The following is a 25,214-nucleotide window of genomic DNA, read 5'->3' as shown; positions in this document are numbered from 1 at the left end:
GATCAGTCCTTTCATTGCCTTTCATTGTTTTAACGTAAAATGAATGTTTTCAACACTACAAATTCCTAATGCAACAAAATCTTGCAAACAAGTTTATTCATAGTAGCAGCATGGGTGTATGATTAAATTCTGTAGATGATCATTAAGTTCCTACATAGAGATAGCATATTGTGCATCTCAGGGCATACAAAGTTGAGCAAAGCATAATCTTTTCTTCAAGAAATTGAATCCAATCTAGTAGGAAAACAAACTTGTGCACACATCACAGAAGTGGCTAACACTGAGCTCTAGCTGTGTACTGGTTTGTTCACTTATGTGAATTATCTGTTTAATCAACATGGTCATCCTATAAAGGAGATGCTAGTATTTAATCCACACTTTATATAAGAAAGTTACACACAGAGAGGGTAGATACCCAGATCAAGGTCACAAGAGAAGCTCAGGGAGACTTTTTAATAGAAGTGTGGCATGGCCAGGTCCCAGTTTTAGAATGGATATTCAGATAGCAGTGCCTAGAGTATGCAGAAATGAGAAATTAAGGGCAGGAGAATTGTTGTTCTTATGGTTGGCCACACCAAAATAATTCATTAGTTTCCAAACTACAGTGGCAGCAACCCCAGTAGAAGGGGACAGAGTAAACCTGGGGAAATGACAGAGAAGTAGTTTACAGAATTTGACAAGTAGTGTCAATGCCACATACAACACCAGTAAAAACATTGCATTGAGGAGTACGGAGAAAAGGTTAATGTAGGTGGTAGGGAGAATAATGCGTTATTAAAGAATTAATAAGTGGAAAATAATGTGCAGTAACAATCATTTAAATTGTGCTATTTAGAGATGTCCTGCGGCAACTGCTCTGTGAGTAGGAGTCTGAAGGATGAGCCAGAGACAGGTAGATTTGGGATAATCTTCAGTGGAAAGAGTTGTAATTTTTTGAAGAGAGAGTGAAATGTTTTTTAATGGCTATGGAAAGAAAGGAAGTAACTGTAATATGACATCAATAGTAGAGTTTAAAGAACTGTTTAGCAATTTTTATGACTCTTGCAGCAAATAAAATTATTTCTAAACTTGCTAATTTCCAACCTTCATCTCCCACATCTGAACATCTACGAAATAATTTCAGTCTAGTTGCACTGAATCTCACTTTGGGCGTAGTTAGCCTCACATCACTTCCCACATAAGTTATATGCATTTGAAAGTTAGACCAAAAGGTAAGAACCTGGAGGTTTTAGCAATCACTCTTAAAAGAAACCTTGGGAGCTGATTTTTCAAACTGCTAGGAAAACCAGTCATGCATACCCCACATCCAAAGCTCCATCGCAGACCAAACATAAAGAACCGAAAGGTCATGCTTCCTCCTGCAGTGTGATGGTTTGTTGATGTATTTTGACATACCACTACAATGCTCAAAGCGGCTGACCTTCCTGCAACACCCGGGGACTCAGCTTTGCTTGGGACACCTGACATTCACTGCATTTCTGTTTCCCTTCTCTTCCTGCAGAGAAAACACACTCCTCAAACACAAAATGCTGCTTACCATGAAGCACAGGACTGAATTCAAAAGGACGTAAATGATTGCTTTGTAAATTTCTCTTGCTCTTTTATTTTTCCAGTTACCATAAAGCTGAAAGCCTATCTTGGAACTATTAATGCTTTTAATTAAAAAAATTAAATTAGTTTTCAAAATGACAAATGTGGATAGAGATTGTTAATAGCTAGCAAGAGAAAAACTAAACACACGAGGTCTGCGTTCTGCAATATGTTTTATAGTGTTTCTTTATCTTTTCTGTAGAAGCCCATTTATTGGGGCTCAGAAGTTTGAGGGCTACCTCTAAAATACAAGATTAATGTGCATAGAGGCAAATCTCAGGAAGCTTTTGAAGTAATTGCCTTGTAGGTATATCATGTGTTAAGAAGTTGAAGAGTAAGGTAGAAGCCAAAGTTCTGTCAAGAGACTTTTCTGTCATGTATGTATATGATGTTCTGCAATAGATTTATATACTGTGAGGTAGGGCTTTGATTGGATGCCCAAGTTATTTCTTACTTCAATATCACAGTGCTATGAAGACAGGAAGAAAAATGTTTACTATTAATGAACTTGTAAAACATAAAAGTAATAAATCCTTTTATTAAAATCCTCTTTTAAATCAAAAGCAGCTATTCTGAGAGATATTTTTCCTGTCTCTGCAACTAGTCAATATAAAACCAGTGTCATAATGTTCCCCAAGTCTTTAGATTACACCTTGCAACGTGAAGAAAGTTTTATGTGTTTGTCATAATATTGGAGGTAGGGGGTATACTCAAGTGTTATCAGCAAGATTGTCTGCAATATGTGTTACTCCTAAAATGTGCTAACTGTCTGCTAAATAAAATTAAGATGCTTTTGTCCCTGGTAAGTATTTTAATGGAATAACTAAAATTAGGACTGAAATTTGAAATATCGAGTTGCTTTCATTCTCCTGTTTTACATAGCAGCACCCTGGAAGCAATCTATTTTATTTGAACAATTTTTCTTTCTATTATCCTCATCATTCCAAATGTTTTCATGTCCCTGGAAGCAATGCTCACCACCACTAAGGCATGTTCCGCTTCCGTCCACCTGACAGCAAGGCTTCCACTTGTTTCCTGCCATCTTGCTCAGATCGGACCCCTGCACTTGTATGCTGTGAGCACTGACAGCCACGTTCCTCCCTGCCTGTTGATGGCCTGGCCACACACACTCCACCGTTCTGACACAGGGCCACTGTGGAACCCCTTTGCTTTCAGGATTTTATGTTGGTTTTAATTGACATTTATATCTGACGACACTGCAGTTGTAATTCTTAGTAGAGTCTTTACATGTGCAAGAATAGTTGTAAACTATTAGCATGGATTAATTTTACTGAGCATTAATGAGTTTTCTTGCTGGAATTCAAGTTGCCAATCATTTTTCCTTCCTAACCATTGTCTATCCAGCACCTTTCTCTAGTCTCACTAATCACTGAAATATTCAGAAAATCCACATAAACTGTAGGAGAGCCCAGTTGAAGACGTATAGTTTCTAATAAAGGAAATAATCTTTTAAACTACACTTATTTGTAATGAAATGTCTAAACACTCGTCCTTCAAATTCACCCATAGGTACAGAGGCATAAATTTAACTCAGTCATTTGTATTACTGTGACCTTCTGTCTGTCTCTTTTCCTCAGAAAACATACCACCAAGTTCTGTCATACTGCCAGTTTCCTGGCCTGCTTTTATAAATTCTTAGTAAGATTCTTTTTTTCATTGTTGTGAGGAAAAAAATTCTTATCAATTATTTTAAAAAGCAATAATTCATTATAGTTGATCATAAATGTCAGGAAGCAAAGACCCAGAAGAAGCATTTTGTCACTAATCATGCTGTTTTTCTTCTAATTAGTTAATTTACATTTTACAAATTAAGGGTAAAATTCAGACAGAAGATAACATCATAGCTTCAACTGACCTATATTTGTATCTGCCAAATTTAACTTAATTAGAAATGTGGATGCTGTTTGTTTTATCTGTCAGAAAAGCTCATCTTTTACTTAAAAAGAAAAAAAAAAGTAGACATACTTTTTCCCCCCTCAGCATTTATCATCTAAATAATAGTCCTGCCAAGATGGCAGCCTCATAATAAACTCTTTTCAGTGGAGTGATGGGTAATGAAGCTTGCTTGTGAAGGCAGCGAAAAATGTTGTCTGGCCAAATGCATGGATGTGTTGGCTAGAGAATCAGTGGACTTTCTCAGTCATCAATCTTTTTAGTAGCCTCTTCTACATCTGAATATTTTGATAGATGATCTAATAATTGAGTTATCTATCTTTCTAACTATCAGAGTTGCATAAAAATTATTCTCTCATGTTACTGAATATTAAATATATTAGGCATCCAGAAAATTTTTCACACAGGGGCCAAAAGGTGAAAGATTTTTGTTATTCAGTAAATACGTCTTTATATATTGAGTGTTCACCCTCTGAAATATTCAAGTGTATTATTCCTCCACGAGAAGCATACATTTCAGAAAGAGGATGCACCTATTATAACCGGGACAAATGCTAAGTTAGCCAGTGAAAAGTAGACCCTGTTAAATTCATAGCTGGAACTCATTTGTGCATAATGAAATGCACTCAGACACAGATATGCTGTTTGTGTCCTATACCAGTGGCCCATTGACTATGACAGGCATTTCACAAAGCAATGGATGACATCAGAGCTGAAGAATGACCATACGATTTTGATGTACCCATCATTTTTAGAGGAAGATGTTCTAGCAAAATGGTAAAACAAAGCTACCTAATTGTTTTCGTAGTACACAAGGAGCTGTTTCCCTTTTACATGACTTTATATGGGAAGTGGGCAGGGGAGCATTGGTTTGCGTGTGTCAAGCATCCCTTAAAAACATATCAACAAGTGTATTTCATTGAGATTGTGGAAGTAGCAAGGAAAATTGGCACGAAGTGGGTCAATTGCAAGTGGGATCTCCTCCCCCAGGCCTCTGCCACTACCCTCATTTCTTCAAGGTAACCTTGCAGTGATAACTTCCCTGTACCCAATATGAAAACAGTTCTGCTCCGGAAGAGCAGGCATTTGTTTGCAGGACTGCAAGGCCACCAATCCTGAGCATCTTGAAAGGCACTCAAATGAGCAGGGCCTTGTAAATTGGATTTCTATTAGCCAGCTCTGATGATAGCTCTTCATCAGTGGAATGGGAGGAAGGCTATCAGTAGCCCTTACTCTGAATTCCTGCTCATAATGCCATACTTATTTTGTTCCCTGCTGCCCAAAATGGTGCTGAATGCTAAGCATCTCCACAATAAATTGTGTTCAAAGTTTTAAATATGGACAGTTACTCATAAATCCTTTTCAACTTGAAAAGCCATGGTGGTCAGAAACAAACAAGGGACACTCTCTCAAACCATGCTTTCTGGCTCGTAACTGGCTGCAGCTCATTGTTAAACTATTCATAAAAGTAGCAGAAGATAACTCCTTTTACTGTTTATTTTCTGCACTGAAATGGAGGATGATAGTACCAACTCTGGAAGTCTCTCTGTGGGTTATATCTAAGGAGCTGTTACTCTAGTACTTTGATCTTTTCTTGATTTGGAGAATTTTGCTTCTATAATTTGTGTCTGTAAAAAAGATACTGATATTTTATTATAAGAGCTGTGACTGTTAAAGGCCCAGATATTTGTTTGAAATTATACCTTTAAAATGATTTGAAGTGTCCACATTGGGGAGTACTGGGGGAGGGAAGAGCCTTTTCTTAATCAAAGTAGCAAGCATCTGTGTTCTTTCTAGCCTATCTTTTGATTAGTTTGGCCTCATCCATCACTGGTCTTTGATATGAACACCAAGAAGTCATGTCCTTTTGTTTTAAATGATAAATATGCCTTTGTCATGAATGCTCATAGGCAACCCAGGATTTACATTTGAATTGTCAAAGTGTAACCGCCCAACTCCTGTGATGAGTGACATTATTAGTGAAATAACGAAATTTTTAATTTGTCATGGATAGGCCTTCGATGGTGACATTAGGGGACTATGTGGGATGTGGTGCTAGAAAAAATTGTCCTTCCCCCATTATTTTTCTAAGATTTGTCATTTATCAGCAAGCAGCAATCTGCCTCAGGAGTTTCTCTGTGAACATTTCCATGTTATTGTCGTCGGTTTTCTCTTTGGATTTTATTATTTAGACTTGATAGCTGATGCTTCTTACAAAACTAATGCTGTTTGAGGTACAAGCTGGTGGCCAAGCAGCCAGCATCATGACTCATGCTGACTAGTGTTGCCAATGACCGTCTTTCTTTAAGCTTGAGTGTTATTCAAGTATCTTTGTTACTTTCATTTTTAGGTAGGTTTCTTTGATAGCTTAACCTTCCCAAGCCTGAAGAACATCTGCTCAGATGTATCTGTGTGTATGTTATTTACAAAAGAGCATTGGCCTACATTCTGCCTTTGCACAGCTTTGTGGTAGTCAACCAAACACCGACTGTCAAGTTCAGTTGTCTTCTGACTTTTCCACTAAGAGATGAAGACCAATAAAATTTAAACTACTGTGAATTTATGATCTTTTCTTATCTGCAATTTAAATGATTTCAGCTTATATATAGTTTACTTTATTACTTACTGTATGATTAATAAGCAGTTTGTATTGGTTATTTTAAAGTTTTATCTTTTGGTAAATATTTGAAATTTTTCATATTAGTGATGAGTAGTTCATTCTAACTTTTAACATACAGAAGATATTCTGTGAAGATTTAGTATTTTAACAATCACTTCAACAGAAACGATACCACCTTTTACATACTTTCTCTTTATAATTTCAAAAATAATTCAAGTGTAGCTGCAATAAGACTTTTCATTTTCTCTTTTTCAACTGAATTGGTGAATTAGCCAAAATAATCTTTAGCTTAGAATATTGGACATTTACAGGGAAGTAAAGATATATATTTTACTTTCTTCCCGCATTTCCCCATAAAATTCACCAAAGTGGTGTCATCAGTATTGAATTATGTTTTGAGGGAGAGGCTTCTAGTCCTCACACTAGAAATGCATTTATCTTGGGTTTTCTTTGCTTTGAGCGCACCAAAACTGAAGTTTAACAATAGCTTTTTGGAAATTACTTCTTGATTGTCCCCCCCAAAAATTAAGGAAAAAATACATTTGCTTCATTAGAATTTGATGACATCAATCTAGGCTTTCTTTTTCTAACCCTTCTTTTAATTTCTTAGTATTTTCTAGATCACTTGTTTCATGAAAAATAAAGTTTTGTTCATATTTGTTTCCTAGCAGCAAATAAACACTTAGCAACTATACGGCCCAACCTCTAGCATTAATTCTGATCTTTGTACTGTAATGTAAGTGTCTGAGTTTTGGAGACCCTAAGGCTTTTGCCCAACTTGAAGACAATGATGCCAGTGAGCTTCTGTCCAGAGTTAATCAGCTGCAGAATTTGTAAACTGCACATGTGTCAAAGTTGAAAATGTTAGTGCTCTAATAGAAGCTTGAAAAGGTTAGATCTGATAAAAGCCGTCAGCAGTTAAGGAAAGTGATTTATGGGAATGTAATGACACAAAATGCCTCATTTATCACTCATATATAGATAGGTTAAGGTTCCGGTGTCATACTTTTAAAAACTTGACCACTTCAAATTGTCAAAATAGGTACTTAATTGCCCTTCATCTTTTTCGTTTCAAATTTATTTCATTTGAGTTTGGTAGTTTTAGCTGTGATTACCTTTCTGCTTGCTGTTCACTTCATATGGTTCCATTTAAAGTCATTCATGTTTAAGATTTTCAAAAATTATACATCACTGATCTTTTTGAAGTTTTATTAGCTAAAGCTGTTCTGAAGAAAGAGTAAGCAACTCTTATGTTAATTTACATTTTTAAACACAAATATCATGAAGACATATTAAAATTACATTTCCTGTTTTCTAATACTTGTAACATTCATCAGCACTTTATAATTCTCTAAATTTTCTATTTATCTCTTCTCCAAAAGTTCAAAGGACAGTGCTGTGAATTGGTTCACTAGTGGCTCAGCTTAGTATTTAAGCCCCACACAAATTACATCTAATGAAAACCTGCCTGTTTTGCTAAAACAATCCAGAAAGAGGGAGAGAGAGATAAAGTCTAATATACCAAATTTTCTTTGAAAGAATGATTTTAAAATAATTCTCAATTATTTCTTTATATAATCTAGAAAATGTATTTATAGACTTGAAATTGCTAAACAGCCATTTAATTGATGAATACATATCTTAATACTGTTAAGTAAAACTTTCATAGGCTCACTATGTCAAAGTACTACAAGATAAATTTTATGAATAATTACTACAGTTTTAGATCCTTTAATATATAGGATAAAATTGTTTAAAGGCATCTTGGAAATTATTTAGTCATAAAACAAGCAGAATGTCTCAGGGTTTCTCTTTGCCGCTCGATAAACAAAAAGAAATATGCAAAGTTTTGCAGGTTTTATACTTTGTCAGCCCCATGAGCAGTGACATTGCAGGTTCATTAAAAAAAAAAAAAAAAGCCATAACAGCTTCTCCAGCAAGACAGAGAGATGAAAATTAACCAGGGCTTGGAGTATGTATGCTAGGACAGAGCCCAGAGACTTTATAACCAAAGGCAGCCAACCTTGTTGCACCTGATTCTGTCAAATGGACTACAGCATACATTGTGGAGACAGTCATTGAACATTCAATATGGTTCTTGAAATTATGGTTAATTTTGTTAGACATGACAGTGCCCTTGTGGAAGTATGTAAGAAATTACATATGAAATTATGTCATATAAGAAAACATGCCCCCTACCTTAGAGACATTTAAAATGAGTAGGAGATGAGTGACTTGCCACCTGGTATTTCCTTTAAATATTTCAGTAAAATATGTGTGTTCAGAGGAAATTGAAAGGAGTAATCACAAGATGGATATTTGAAGGAAGGATTTTGCTTTATATATATTTTAAATTTTTCTCTGAAAAGCAAAATATTTAAATTATTAATCAGTCTTGTTCAAAAGTGTTCTTGATGTAAAAGTATAATACCTTGTGTCTTTTAATATTTTATACTTCTAATATGTCTTAAAGTCTATATGATATAACCTAAACATATGTTTCAAAAACTCCCCAAAGTTTTTTTCAAATAAGCATCAAAATCCAAATGGCAATGAATTAACCCAATAGCACATTCAGTATTTTTTAATATAGGAAAGAGCTAAAAACTTCTGAACATTATTAAAAGATTGACCAAAAAAAGTCATGTGAGTATAGCTCTTTGAGCTCTGGAAAGTATCTCATTCCTAGATAAGAAGATAAATCTATTTATGTTTCTTAAAATAACTAAAAATATGTGATTTCAGATATATCTTCTTTGCATATGAATTTTGAAGCATTTATAAATATTAACATTTTAAGGTTTTTTATCATTCTTTACAAAAACATTTTAATAATGGATGTATATAATTTAAGGAATATTAAAATAAATGTATTTCTTTCTAGATTCATCTTTCTCAGAAATTATATATACATATATTTAAATTAAAATTTTAAATCTTGTATGATTTTAAAAATTGGTACTTCCTGGGCTGTTGAAGCACTCTTCTGCAATGGTTTCATCTTTAAACAATGATAATAAACAATAACAAACAAAATGGAAAATTCTAAAATTTTCCAGATTCTAAAAATTTTCTAAGATTCTAAAAATATACAGTTTGGAGTAAAATTCTTTTACTATGAAATTGTTATTTACCAGACCTGTATCAAAGGCTAGTTAGCCAAATGTATTACTCTTCTTTCTATATTTATAAATCACATTTTTAACACAGGAAGACCTGTTTCAATTTAATCTGCTAGACATTAATTATCTCATTTGAAGTAGTTTTGTTGATTCTCAAATCCATGATTAGGAAAAATTCACATCATATTTGTTTATATAATCATAGCAATCAAAATTGTCTCAACCTATGAATCGTAATTGTTTGCTCTTGTAACAACTATAAAAAAATATTAAATTCTTAATTACAGAGCAAGAAAAAGGAGAAGCACAGGCTTTTCACATATGATCTTTCAATTGTTCACCAAAGGATAAAGAAAGCATTCAAGCGTGATTTCAAGAACTGTCAGCAGTAGGCAAATATGGGGTGCTTTGTAGAGCCTTAAAGACCTTGCTGAGAAATACGTTTAATTAAAAAGTAAAGTTGAGTTTGAAATTTCAAAGAAATCTTTAAAATGTTGTAAAATTTCATCTTAGCATCAAGGGGACTGTTTTCTTATCTCTGATGAGAAAAAGCCATCTAGGAAGCTCTCATACTTGATGCACACAACAGACCTAATAAATATTTTCTTTAACTTTGAGAGTGAAACAATGCATTAAAATGTAATTTAAAAAAAAAAAAACTTTCTGATTCATGTATTGATTGACTCAGATCTACAAAGTAGAAACATCCTTAACTTTTACCAACATTGATTTCAAAATGATCAGAAAAATCAATTTATGCAGTATTTGTCTCTATTAACATGTTTACATGTACATCGCTCCATTAGAACAACTTTAATTCTATATAGTCAGGTGTAGGAATCCCAGAGGCCCTTTGCTCTTTCCTTAGTTACTGTAAGTCTTATATTTTTTAAAACGAACTCATTTCTTTTCACTGAGTTCAGTCCAAAAGCCAAATTAACAGTACGTCTTTTAGTCCTGTTAAACTGGAGGTTACGTTGACCATGTGATGAACAACTGCTTGTAAATAGCCCAAGCCTGTTCCTTCCTAGCTGTGGAGCTTGTATCTTCCTTAATCTGCTCTGCCTATGTCAAGGATTGGACATCAGTCTGCCCCTACCATACAGGCACACATCGGTGTCTAAACACCAGATATGTTCATGTTTATGTTGCCTTCACTTAGGGCATTTCATTCCAAGGAAAAATCAGTCTCAGAGAGTTGTGTTTTTAAGTAATTGCTCCTTTGCCAGGACACTGTTTCTGGGCCAGGATACTATTTTTCCAGTCAATGATCAATTATTAACTATTATTAATTAATTAATAATTAATTAATTGATTAATGTTAATTTGGTATATCCAACACCCTTATAAAATCCCTCATGTGGAGACTTGCATTTAACATGACACTATGGAACAATAGACAGTTCAGCATACATAGAGATGTGGCCACTAAACATGTCTGCTTTGTATTTTTAATTTGAGTTCCTCATTTTAAATTACTATTCTGCAAAAGATACCATAAACTTCTTTGTTTTTAAAGTCAAGCAGTAGATTGGGTAACACTTGAAGATTTGTTGGGATTTGACTGGAGGAAAAAGAATGCTTCTGTTTTGATAATGAGTATATGATTTGCATGTGTGCTGTATAATTCACAGTACACATATGCATTCATCATGTTGTTCTTTCCAGGGTGATGAATTATGTCAGTTTATTGCATATGTCTGCATGTACCTCATCTCTTAATTAAAGCATTAATCACTAAAATTACTAAAGATACATAGTTTTACTGTACTTTTAAAATTTAACGTTGATCTTTGCATAGTAATACACATATTATTTCTAATTGGTAGACTATGCTGAGACATTTTAAATAAGGATTTCCATATTACGATTCTATCATATCAATTATTTTAAATATGCTTATCTTTATATATACTTAGAACATAGCTTTTAACCATTTTAAATCATTTTCATTTGAGATTAATTTTCCTAAATCACTAAAATTACCAGAGACATACATATGTGCATATATATGCATATTATGTGATCAACTTTAAAATTTAAAAGATTCTATGTATAGTCTCATTGTACTTTTAAAATTTGAAGCTGATCTTTTCATTGTCTGGTACTGTTTTCAGTTGGTAGACCATAATGTGATGTCTTAAGTGAAGATTCCATGTTATGTTCCAATCGCATTAATTTTAGGTGTTATCGTAATATATATTTGCCATATACTTTTAAAATTGTATCATTTGTTGTTTCCTTTATTTGGCATAATTGTATTTAAAGTTAATTTCCCAGCACCAAACATTAGTTCATTTGTAAGTAATGACCATTTGATAATTAAGAAATTCAGTTCTTTAGAAGTCTACTCTTTGGAAACAAAATTAAACATCATGATGCTTTGCAAGAAATATCTGCAATTAGAGTTGCAACATTTATTAAGAATTTGGTATTAAGAAGGATACATAATTAGTCTGCTGTATATTTGTCCATTTAACTTGCTAAGGGAAAGGGGTGTTGCATACTTCCTGTAGTGTCCATCACTATCTTTCTTGCTTCATGATTCTTTGACAAGATGGAGGCCTTGCATGCATTGCTTCCTTAAGCCACCCATTTCTCTGGTTTGGCTTACTCTCCTTCCTTGTTCCAAATGGTGATTGCCTGTCACATTTCTTCCTTACTTTAGTTTCCATCTGCAACATTACCTCATGCTCTGCAGGTTAACCTTGACTTGTATAGAGAACTGCTGACCCGTTCCCTTCTCCCTCTGGCACCCCACTTCTTGGTGTTCCTCTCCTGGTGGCCTCCACGTTCCACCTACTCAACACTGAATGAGTGGGCCCTCCCTTGTTATGTCTCAGACACATGGACCTGTCTATAGAACACTGCTTTGATGGTTTGTTATCCTCTTGCATCCTGTGCAGCTGCTTTGACTCTAATTTTTGATGGAAGGCTTGGGGACCTCAGGCTTACTCACCTAGACCACTGATGCAGCCCCTGGGAGGCTGAGCTATTTAGGAACAGAAGAGTGCTGGACTCTCATTCTTCCTTCCCTGCTTGTTTTATTTTGATTTTTTCCTGCATACTGCTCAAGATTGCTCTTCCAAAAGCTCAGCTCTAAAGAGGCATCTCCTGTCTCTGTGTTGCTTGTCTCAGTTCCACTCTCCTCTGCCCTGGGAGTCTCACCCACTTCGGCCATATCAATAGACTTTTACTTCATGGCTTCCTGTTTGTTCAGGCAGTGACAGGCACAGACAGAAGATCACAGGGTGAGAAGGAAATTCCCACCACTGTCCCCTCGCTGTTTCTCTTTGGGCCCCACAGCTCAAGATACATGTTTACCAAGTTATTCTTTACTCACTCAGGGAGTGGGTACCCATTCCTCCCATTGAAAGGACTCTCTGCTGTTGGCAGTCCAAAAGCATTACGTTACTGGATCACTTTTAAACCTCGGTTAATCATGGTTGTTCATTACCTGCAAAAATCCACAAGGCTTCTTATCCTGATGGCCTTCACAGTCTGACCCCTCCCATTCCAGCCATATCCCATGATGTTACTTTATGTACCTCCCAACTTCCAGCCAAACAAACACACACCCCCATACACATACACACACACAACGCATACTCTTTTAACTATCACACCCTGCCTCACACTGCCCTCTGGCATGCCCTTGGCTCTACATATTCCAAAGCCTGCATTGTCTATTTTTGCCTGTTATAGCTAACCTGCCTTTCTGCAAAATTATTCAAATGAGATTCATCTGAAGTCTAGGCTCTAACCAAGAAGCGTAGCATTTGGGGTTAAAGCTATATCAGCAGAATTTGGAAATTAACACAAATCTGTTGTTGGCCAATGTGTCACCACCATGTGAACATGATAAGAGAGTAGACCAGTTGGCTTCATTTTGCATGCTATTGCTCTGGCAGGGATTACCTGGAGTACTGCATCAGGAATTAAGAGACTTTTATAGGCACCTGGCTTCTGCTAGATCCTTTTCTCCTGGCCCACTAATAGGCCAAGTTGATTAGTTACAGTCAGACTAGTTCCTGTTGAGCCAAGGAGTCCCTATTTCTCTTGGCAGTTATGGGATCAGACCACTGACCAGCCATCAGGCAACCTCAGGCTGCGTATAAGTCAGATGATTGTTGACTACCTAGTTATATTACCTTATGGGAATATAAAGTAATTTAACCCCAATACAAAAGCTTATGTGTAAGGAATTATTAGGGACAATTTATTTACAAAAGAAGAAAGGGTATGGGAGGCACTTAAGTGTACCTTAGATTGTCACATAAATCCATCTATAAGACAGATTGTTTAAGACTATGATCAAAATCATCATGCCAATAAACTTGGTAGTTAGGCCTCAGAACTCATTTACTTGATATTGGCAAGAGTTGATTGATGGCTGCTTGACATGTGAGCTTACTTGACTTCTAGAGTACATTACCTTCTGAAAGTTCTCCCAACCTTGTTGGTCATTCCCTTTAAGTTTGTGAATGGCAGTGTTACCCTACCATTTACCTTGGACTCATTCTTATCTCCTTCCCTCACACTATACTTCTGGACTTCCTGAAAATCTTACTGATTCTACCCAAAAATTTGTATATTCGGTGTCAGCCATGGTGGTACATGCCTATAATTCCAGGACTTGGAAGATGGAGGCAGGAGGATCAGGAGTTCAGTCATCCTCACCTACTTAGCAAGTTCAAGGTCAACTTAGGCTATATTCGAACCTGTCTAAGTCACTCCCTCAACCAAAAAGAAAAAAAAAAAGTATATATCAGAATCCAGCTATTTTTTGTTGTTATTGTTGTTGTTGTTGTTGTCTTTTTGAGACAGGGTCTCTGTGTAGCCCCTGGAACTCACTATGTAGACCAGGCTGGCCTTGAACTCACAGAGATCCACCTGCCTCTGCCTCCTGAGTGCTGGGATTAAAGGTGTGTGCCCCCATGCCCAGCTAGAATCCAGATATTTCTACAATCTCTACTGCTATCTCTTAGCCTAGGCCACTGCCCTCTCTTACTGGGGTTACTGAAATGACTCCTGGCTGGTCTCCTTTCTTCCACTCTCACATTCCTACTCTGTTTCTCAATATAACATTCAGATCATCTAATAGATGTCAGATCATATTCCTCCTCTGCTAAAATGCTTGCAGTGGTTTCCTGGTGACCCAGAGTAGGAGCCAGTATCAGGCTTCATGCCCTGAACATTCTCCCCAGGCATGGATCTGACCGTGTTTCCTACTGTGCTAGTTTTGTTTCTATTGTTGTGATAACCACCATGATCAAAAGCAACTTGAAGAGGAAAGGGTTTATTTGGCTTACAGGTTACAGTCCATCATCGAGAGAATCCAAGGCTGGGACAAGGCAAGAACTGACCTTGGAGGAATGCTGCTTACTAGGTTTCTCCTCTGGCTTGCTCAGCTACCTTTATTTATATATATGATTTGTATATGTGTTTTGCCTGCATGTATGTAAGTGTACCTGTGTGTGTAATACCAAAAGATGCCAGAAGAGGACATCAGCTCCCTTGTAACTGGAGTTAAAGATGGTTGTTAGCCACCATATGGGTCCTGGGAACTGAACCCAGGTCCTCTCCAAGAGCAGCCAGTACTCTTAACCACTGAGCCATCTCTCCAGTCCCTCAGCTACCTTTCTTATATATCCCAGGCCTACTTACCTAGGCATGGCACCAACCCACAATGGACTGGGCCCTCTTACATTGATTAGCAATGAAGAAAATGTCACAGGCCAATCTAACAGGAAATGCCTCAGTTGTGCTTCCCTCTTTCCAGGTTTGTCAGGTTGACAGCTGAAGTTACCATGTCACAGGTGCCATGTTCCCCCTCACTCACTCAGTCATTCTGGTCTCTTTGCTGTCCCTAGAGTTAGGCATGTTCACTGTTGCCCAAGTCCTTTAAAGGGTTTATCCTTTTGGCATGAAACATCTTCCCCAAGAGTGTTTATGGGTCACTGTGAAAAGTCAGGTGCAATGTCACGTTCTTAGGCTCATTCCGACTCCTCTTCACAGCCTCCATCTTTCTTCCCTATTTGACGTTTCTCCATAATCCTTTTCATTCTCTGACATGATCTGCCTTGTTTGATTGGATTTTCCCAACTAGAATAAAAATTTCACAGTAGTAGGGACTTCCATCTGATTTGTTTCCTGCTGTCTTCCCGAGGCTGGAACAGTGCCTGGCAGATAATACACCCCTCATAAATGTCTGGGATAAAGGGAAAGGCTTACTTTTAACAAACACAATGTGTTTGTTAACATATAAATATCATGTACCAGGGGCTGGAGAGATGGCTCGGCAGTTAAGAATACTGGCTGTTCTTGCAGAAGACCCGGGTTCAAATCCCAGCACCCACATGGCAGCTAACAACTGTCCATAACTCCAGTCCCAGGGAATCTGACCGCCTCTTCTGTCCTCCGCAGGCATTGCACAACATGGTGCACTTACCTACATTCAGGCAATATACTCATACACATAAAATAAAAATAATAAATAAAATATTTTAAAAATATATATATATCATGTACCAATGTTAATGGCACAACTGGGTTGTTCCAGCATGTGATGTTCCCACAGTTTCTCAGAATTGGAAGGAATTTTACAGATCTAGTGTATATGCCACGCGAATAGTCAGCAGTCTTTGAATTTTGCATTTTGCAGACAGCAAAATAGGTTGGCCCTTTGCTCTTATGCTTTATCAGGAAGCCCACTGTAGTTTTTGAGGGAAATAATACCACTTGAAAAAAAATAACTATTGGTATTGGTTCATATACTGTTAGCAGGTTTGAAGATGATATTGTTATTAATCCATCAGATGCTTTACTGTGACACCTATCTTGACTATTACTGGCAAGTATCATAGCTTCAAAAGTCACTGTGCAAACACTCCAGATGTTACAAAGTAAAGGCAAAGATTGGTATCTCAGATCCAACTGGAAATATGTATGTGTCTTCCTGTGTCTATGTTGATTATTTATTATGCAAACTTAATCCATTGAGTTTTAAATGATGCATGGTATTGGCCATCTCTGCAGAAAAACTGAAAAATTCACTTTCTAAATAAAATACTATGCAATCTTATTATTTTCTAATTCCATTTGAACCCTCATTTAGTATGCTGTAATTACTACAAAGATTTATGGATTTATATCAAAAATAGAAATTTTGTTTTGCATGGGTCTAAAAGGGGGCTTGCTTGGGTCAGTGTCAGTGATGACTGTATGCTCAGATAATGCTTTCCAAAGAAAGGCTGGTGATCAAGTAATGATGGGAAATATTGCCTACTGTGTTAGAGTAATAAGGGCTTAAGAAGTTCTATATGAAGGAAATGCGTTTATCTTTGTTTAACCTTACAGTTCTTAAAGTTTATTTTACCAAAGATTTCTTTCAGCATCTGATTCCTGTATTATTCTTTGGAGTGCATTGGTGGGAACTCTGGAATGGAATACTGAAAGAAAGTAGTGATAAGCAAATCAGAGGTGGGCTGTGAATGGGGAAAGGACTGGCTGGGCCACCACTTCTGAACTATGTGGAAGGAGATGGTGCATCCGTTTGAGCATCTTAACTCACTATGCTTCTTGTAATTAAAAAGTTTGAACACTGAGCTGGAGATGACGCTCAGGGGTAAAGTGCCTGCCTTGAAAGCACAAAGCCCTGGGGTTTGATCCCAAACATTAAGTCAGCAAAGAGAAAAAGCCTAAATCACATTTCCTTAGATCAAAGAATTTAAAGTGAGATGATACACACCACAGCTAAGCAGTACACTGTGGTGACACTCAAACAAGAGTCCTACATGAGCAGCCCCCACTCAGTTCAGTGGACGTGAACATGGAGATAAAACTGGCCAAGAGTGGCCAGACCTTCTAATTCTTGTAACAGCACTTGAAATTCAGAGTTTTGTAGTTATTCTCCTACATCTCAAATTGAAATTAGTTCTCTTGTTCTGAAAAACTGGAGTTAAAACAAAATACATTGCAGAATTCCTCATCTCCTCTGACTATATGAGGAGGTGCTGCAGCAGCACCAAAGGGACCATGTGAGACTAGAATGTTCTCCTTTTGCTGCACACAGGAGACCCTGGGGGATGGAGAATTTCACGTCCATATTTTGACCATAGAAAATTTCCAAATAGGTGTAAATCTTTCTCTGAAAATCCTTAAAAACCACTTTACTTCATTGCCCTTCATCAAATAATGGTGATCATAATTTTCTGTTTGTAAGGCGTGGCTTCAGTTGACAAAGGACCAACATTGAAAAATGTGTCTGTTCTTTTCTCACTGATATAACAATGTACCTAACAAAAGAAACTGAACAAAAGAATGGTTGGTTTTAGCTCACAGTTTGAGGATGCAATCGGTCATGGTGGGGAAGTCGGGCAGCAGGAGTGTGAGGTGCCATTACATTTAGTCAGGAAACAGATCAAAGGCCTGAGCACACCCAGCTTCCTCTTTCATATTCAGTCAAGAATCTCAACCCAGGGAATGCCACCCACATAAACCTCAGTTATCCCAGTCTAGAAACTCCCTCCCAGATGTACCCAGAGCTTTGTCTCCTAGGGGATTCTAGAACCTGTCAAGTGGGCAGTACGAACCATCACAAAAAGTACATCAGTCCACTCCAAATTTATTGGTTTGCTAAGGGCTGTTGTGACAAAGTGTTCCGTGTCAGAGTGGGGACTCAACAACAGCAGCTTCCTTTCTCAGTTCTGGAGACTGTTATTCTGAGATCAAGGTCAGCAGGGCTGGATTCTCCCCAGGGCTGTACGAAAGGTCTCTCTGCATGCTCTGTCTGGGCTTAGAGATGAGCTTCATTTCCCCTTCCTCTATTTTTCTGTGTCCCAGTTTCCCCTCATGAAGGGCATGGATCTAAACTGAATTAAGGTTGTGGAAACTATGAAACTGTATATAAACTTACTGCCTTAAGCATTTTATTTTTCATTCTAAAGAAAAATTTTCCATTTTGACTCTTTTATAAGAAATAAGTCTAAGCATTTTGGTTTTCCATTTTTCTATAGTTTACTGGAGCTTCATGAAATCTATCATCACATGATTGACAGTAGGAAGTTTATAAATCTTTTTTGTTTCCCCATGCCCTTCTATTTAGTGGGAAAAATCAAAGTTTGTTACTCCAGTATGATATTTATAAAAAGGAATTCTGCGGTGAGGAGATAGAACAAGGCAGACATAATTTCCTAGCAGGTTTTTCAGAGAGAGGGATGTGTCAATGGAGACAGCTACTGACTGTTCAGTGTTCCCCCAGTCTGTTGGTCTGGATCCATAAGCCACTTGGTTATTCTGGCTCCTTATTAAGGATGTGTCTCATTATGATCTGCAATGCTATAACAAAGCGCTCAAGGCTGGCAAAATGGCTCACAGGTAAAGGCACCAAGTCTGACATTGGGAGTTCAGTGTCTGGAACCTATATGCTGGAGGGAAAGAACTTAATCCCACAGGTTGTCATCTGACCTTTTTCTACAAGTACATGCACACACATATAAATAAATAAATATAAATAAATAAATAAATAAATAAATAAATAAATAAATAAATAAATGTAAAAGAAAATATCAGAACCTAGTCATTCTATACATGAAAAAAAAAGTTTGACTTGGAACTCTGGAGATCAAGAACATCTGCATGACTCTCATTGCTCCTGTGGGGCCTTACAGCTGCATCATAACAAGGCAGGTGCATGACACCATGAGGGGCATATGTAAGAGGGAGTGAGCAGATGATGAGACAGGAAGTAGAGCCTTTCATAATACCCCTTTTGACAGGAATGAATCCATTCCTACCCCACCTAATCTACTTCCAGAAAACAGCATTTATCCTTTTTTAAGGATGGAATCCCATGACCTAATTATGCCCTACTTCTTAGAGACCACCACTTTTCAACGTTGCCTTACTGGCTGCTAAGCATATAACCTTTTAGGAGATGAGCCATACCTAAACCACAGGGCAGAGAAGATTCCAGCTAGGCACATTCATATCCATTCCCTTGTTGAGAAGTCAAAGATTATGGGGTCTGAATGTCTCTCTGATTGCATCCTGGAGCCTCATTCTTCCTCAGGCTAGGCAAGGATAGTCCAGTGTACTGTCTCATTACCAAATTAATGGGAAGTCACTGGAGGCTAGGGTAGTGTCTTCACTTATTCATCAGGTATGTACTGAGCACCTTCTGTATTCACCAGTCTGTCTACCAGGAATATAGCAACAAGCAAGTGTGGACCCTGCCCATCAGGAGCTCATGCAATAGGAAAGACAGAAAGTAAAGGAACAACTGAATAAACACACTCTCAAATCATGGCAGAGAGATCAGGAAAAGGCTATCTGATGTGCTGTGACAAAGCAAGCTTCAGTAAGTGTTTAATTTGAATTTCATTCTGCCATATTGAAATTGATCTCTCTACTTTTCAACTTCACACTGCAGCTTTGAAAACTTGGGATGGGTGCCAGTGCCTTAAGTGTACGGCCACTTTGTACATATAGATGTTTAGCCATGAGCCACTTGATATTTGAGATTTGGGCTGTAGGACAATAGCTCTAGTGTAAAGTTTAGTGTGTAGCTATTGTTGTGAATGCAGCATGTCTAGCTTCCTATATCCCTAGACAGCTGAGCACCTTACCTGTCCTCTTATTCTTTATTATACTTTCATATGTATTCATTAGTCAGTCAGCAGAAGGGTACATTCGTGACTCTATTCCCACCTGTATCCTTTAGAGCCTGACCACATCATAATACACGAATGATTCACTTCCACCACTAAACTATTTGTAAATACTCAAATATTTCATTTGTTATCAGCACCCAGCTAGAACTCTATAAATAATAAGTAAATTTATTATTGTGCTCCATTAAACACCCACTCTGTGATAAGTACTAAACTTAAAAAAAAAAACAGAACACTGGCCAGAATGAGCTCATTGTATCTTCTTTTAAATTTGCTTAAGAATTTGTTTAATGTCTCAAACAAGCAAACATCAACAAAAAATCCTGTACATTTTTGTACCATGTTTGGACATTAGAGGTTTTGTTTTTAAGGTTTATTAAGAACTTGGGCACCTTTTCCTTTTTTCTCTTTTCATGTGCATGATGCATATGCGTGTGTAGGTGCATGTATGTGGAGGTTGGAGGTTGGCGTTGGGAGCCAACCTTGATTGCTCTGCCACCTTATTCATTGCAACAGATTCTCACAGTCAAACCTAGAGCTCACCAATATGGCTAGTCTCACTGGCCAGCTTGCTCTTGGGGTCCCCTATCTTGCCTTCCTGAGGCTGGAATTATAGGCAGCCATGGCCACCTGACATTTTATGGGGATTCTGGAGTTCCAAACTACCAAGGTTCAAAATGAAATGAAGGAGGAAAAACAGTAGTTCAATGAAGATGGAAAAAAGAAGCATCTGGAACATTAAGGATATGTCTTGTCCTTGTCTTCTCTGTTAAACTAGATTCAAAAATAAGGAATTAATCCTAAGAGGAGTTAAATTTAGAATACTGAGTACATTTAGGCCATTTTCCCTGTTTAAAACCTAACTTATTTGCTCTGAGTCTTTTGCTGAGGGCTTCTGACTTCTGGAGGACTGTGTGCTTTTATTAACATTTCATCTGTGTCAGATAGAAACAAACAAAACCAAAATTATCTGTCACCTGCCCAACATACATAAATATGTGTTTGCACATATGCATATCCACATATGCCTGGAAGCTTTGTGAAGGGAAAACAAGACATTACTGAAAGTCAGAAACATTTTCTACCAGGAGTTTTTAATGGAAGGTATTTAAATAGCAAAAATATTTCCAATTGTTATGTAGCAATTATACATGTTTTTAAATAAAAATGTATTTCCCCAGCTTGATGGGTGACAGTGTTTGGAAAATCCCTGTTTAGTGTTTGCTCTAAACAAAAAAGTTCTCAGAATATTGTGACCAATTTTGGTCTTTCAGGTGGTTCTTAAGTATATATTTTTTTTTAATTTTGTAAAATTGTATACATATGAGTATTATGCCTGCACATGTGTCGTGCAGTGCCCTTGGGGGACGGAAGAGGGCGTCGGACCCCTGGAACTGGAGTTACAGATGTGCAGTACCCCTGGAGGATGGAAGAGTGCATCGGACCCCCTGGAACTGGAGTTACAGATATGCAGTGCCCCCAGAGGATGGAAGAGGGTGTCAGACTCCCTGGAATTGGAGTTATAGATGGTTGTTGGCCACCACGTGGGTACAGGGATTCAAACCTAGTCTTCTGCAACCAGTGAGTGGAGCCATCTCTCCAGCCCCTTTAATATTCATAGTAGTAGTAGTAGTAGTAATATTGTGTGTATGTGTGTGCATGTGTGTGTGTGTGTGTGTGTGTGTGTATGTATAATGTGTGTGCAGACATGGGCATGTCACAGCATACTTATAGAGGTTAGAAGACGACTTTGTAGAGTTGATTCTCTCCTTCCACCTCTGACAACCAAACTTCAGTCTCCAGCTACTCTACCCACTAGGCCATCTTTTGCTGAGTACATTTATTTTTAAAGCATTTATATGCAGTTACTGGAGTTGTCCAGAAATGAGGCAGCTGTTACACAGCCTCAGTTGGTCAAGGTTTTCATATTTACTCCATGCTATTTCATAAGAAGTCTTTTGAAAGTTATGTTTCTAAGTTATGTTTTTCCTCTTCCTTTCATTGATAAAGTTGGCTACCTCTATTTCCTTAGAAAGATTTGTGAGTTCCATCATTAAAATTAAGCAGGGAATTTAATAAAAACAAATCAGAGACATATAGACTTTGTATAGATAGCCAAGAGTGTTCATATCTATAATTTTTTTTTAGTGAGATTTAAGATACTCAGTGTTGAACCCTGTCTGTTCAGTAGATAAAAACTGGGGAAGTGAGTTTATGCTTATCACAGGAATTGTTTTAATTTAGTAAACATTTAATGATACATAACTGCTACCTACCACTTTGACAGAAGAATTCTTTATATCAGAATGTTATTCTTAATAATTACTAGCAACTAAGATTTGATTCCCTTTCAGTTCCTATTGTGTAAGCTTGGAAAATCAGAAAATCAATCTCTCTCTCTCTCTCTCTCTCTCTCTCTCTCTCTGTGTGTGTGTGTGTGTGTGTGTGTGTGTGTGTATGCGTGTGTGTGTGTATGTGTAAAATTAGTATAATTTGGATTCCTATGAAGATGAGTAAGTTCAATTATATATAGTGCCTAGCTCACAATACACATTTGGTATAAGGTACCAGAGTTATTTGAGGTGAAGACTCTCCATAAGTAAACCAGTGTGTGCCAAGTTCAGGAAAGTGGGCATTTATTACAATGAGATAGTCTCACAGGCATTGATGGGTCTTAGCTTGTGACTTTGGTAAAACTCTCTGCTATGGCACAGCCCCCTGTGTTCATATGAGACTTGTAGACAACAGAAGTGGGCACTCTAATAAAATGTCTCCTCGTCCAACAGCCCATAAGGACTTTGTCCCACGTGGACTTTTAATTTCTATTTTCATTTTTCTTTTCTTCCCTGCCCACCTCGTACAACAACTGCTCCCCAGTACAACCACACAGTGAACGGAGACTTAGTGATTTCACTTTCCCTTATCTTAGATACTTGAAAAATAAGATTTCTTTTTTCAGTTTTGGTCTTCTTTTCCTTAAATCTGATAGCAATGAATTAACTGTGGCTACATTAACATTCAGAATTATTTCAAAGTAGAAAGACTTTTACTAGATCCATCTAACCTCTGATTTGAGGATCTGTTTTTGAAAAACATCATCAACCACAGACTTGTGAAGTTTGCAAAGACTGCCAACAGACTCAAATATGTTAAAGGCTGCAATCTCCTGAAAGCGGTTGATTTTCCTGTTGCCCCTCCTATCAACTTTAACCTCCAACCTTCTCCAGCATGTATCACTACAAATAAAACTGCTGAGGTTTGACAGGAGGATATAAAGTCACTAGGCCATTGCATAGACATGGCCACAGGATTTTTCTCAGCCTGAAACAAATGTTCTGAGTTGGGCTTTTCCAGAGGAAGTCGTAAACACTCACTCATATCACTTTAGTTTTAATAATTATTGGTCCAAAAAAAATCCAGAAGTATACACGTTAAATGATGTTTGACAACTGTAATTTAGTCATTTTGTTATTGGTTGTCTTTGACCATTAACTTGGATTTCTGTTCTTAATTTTAATGTATACGATTTCAAGCAAGCAACATATGATACCGATATAAACATGACGTTGTATACAGCATTATAAATGAATTTTAGTTTGTGATTAAGACAAACCAGATGACAAAAAGCCAACTATGTGTTTGTATTGCTCTACTCACTTAAAAACAATCCCCGCACAGGGCTCACCTGCAGAGCCTCTGTCATTTACCACAGGGTGGGTATGTGGTGTAGAGCACTGCGGCTTGCCAGAGGCCCTGAAGTTTCAGTTACTTGTAGATTCTCAAATAATTCAGCTGCCTGGGGAAATTGTTCATTCTGCACTAGGCAGATGCTGTCTTGTGAAGTCTTTAGAATCCCTTTTTCTGAACTCGATTCTTCCTCTGTTACTAGATCCGAACATAATACCAGTATTAGGCATCCAGGGATGACCATGTGTCCTGCCTGTGCTGGGTACAGTGGGAATACAGGGCAGGGGCGGGGGAGGTGCTTGAACTCTGCCTACAGCAGCAGGGGCCGTGTTCTAATGTTTGGCCAACTGAAAAAAATCTCTTACCATTTCAACATCACGCATCACCAGTTTCAAACATGTTAAGACTAACAGTGATACTATAAAATGGGCCCAGCCTTGGACTCAGGTTGTAAACAGAAGATAGGGACCTACAGACTTATTAAGAAAAAGTCATGGAGGCCCAGCTCTGGGGCTACTGGGGTGGACAACTTAAAAGTTTAAAAAAGAGGCTAGAGAGATGGCTCAGCGGTTAGGAACACTGGTTGTTCTTGCAGAAGACCCGGGTTAGAATCCCAACACCCAAATAACAGCTAACAACTGTCTGTAACTCCAGTTCCAGGGGATCCGACAGCCTATTCTGACCTCCGCGGGCATTGCATGACACGAGTGCACTTACCTACATGCAGTACACATACACACATAAAATAAAAATAAATAAAATTCTTTTTAAAAAGTTAAAAAAAAATCAGACAAGATGAGAAAGCATCAGACCTTTTGCTAATTAAACAATATCCAAATTTCTATTTTCATTTTCTAGATTTGCTCCCTGTGACATTAGAATAAGCTTTATAAAATCATGTGGTACAAAATAAGAGAAACCTATGATTGACTGAGGTATTTTAAACTTTAGGTCAATGTCGACAAGATGACTTTTTACACTTAATGCACTGTCCTTGTAATGCTTTTATCAAGAAACTTCTTTCCTGTGCTCTTACTGATAAAAGCACACACACACACATATTACTAATAGATTTAACATAGGTAGATATGGTTGTAATGACTTCAGCTCATCCTTTAATGCCAAAAGAAAGCTTGAGTGTCCCTAAAAACAGTGTTCTTCAAGTTGCACCCAGCACCACCCTGGTAAGGGTCTAAAGTTAGTTTGATTGCCAGCCCTCTTTTCATTCTTTTGCATGTAGCAGTTCAATGTCAGTAGAAAGTGTGCATATATACAGAGTCGGGGAAGAGGGGGAATGCTCTTCTAAAGAAGAGGTAACAATGAAAACTAAGAGCCTAATACAAAGCTCAAGGCAAGAAGGTAAGTTCAGGTTGAATGCCTCTTGTCCCAGATGCTTGACACCAACAGTATTAATGATGTTTGTTGTTGTTGTTTGTTTTTAGAGTTTGGATTTTTAAATTTTAATTTATTATTTTTATTTTATGTGTATGAGTGTGTTGCCTGCATGTATGTAAGTGCACCCATGTCATGCAGTGCCCCCGGAGGACAGAAGAGGGCACAAGATCCCCTGGAACTGGAGTTACAGACAGTTGTTAGTTGCTCTGGGTG

General features: G+C 37.4%; 1 protein-coding gene across 12 annotated transcripts in view; it reads left to right on the top strand.

Annotated features, from left to right (window-relative positions):
• Positions 1-25,214, top strand: part of CUNH15orf41 (chromosome unknown C15orf41 homolog) — a 232,700-nt gene that overhangs the window by 148,979 nt on the left and 58,507 nt on the right. Inside the window, exon 11 of one of the 12 annotated variants that reach the window (XM_029559767.1) lies at positions 1,502-1,591. The exons of the other annotated variants lie outside the window; for them this stretch is intronic. Coding sequence (XP_029415627.1) covers positions 1,502-1,571 — 70 coding nt within the window. The 3' untranslated portion in view covers positions 1,572-1,591. Of the gene's footprint in view, positions 1-1,501; positions 1,592-25,214 lie in introns of those variants that run through there. 12 annotated transcript variants of the gene reach the window in all.

This window comes from Nannospalax galili, unplaced genomic scaffold, assembly GCF_000622305.1.
Source record: "Nannospalax galili isolate Female #2095 unplaced genomic scaffold, S.galili_v1.0 scaffold629, whole genome shotgun sequence".
Classification (NCBI taxonomy): domain Eukaryota; kingdom Metazoa; phylum Chordata; class Mammalia; order Rodentia; family Spalacidae; genus Nannospalax; species Nannospalax galili.
This window is presented reverse-complemented; position numbering and strand designations above follow the sequence as displayed.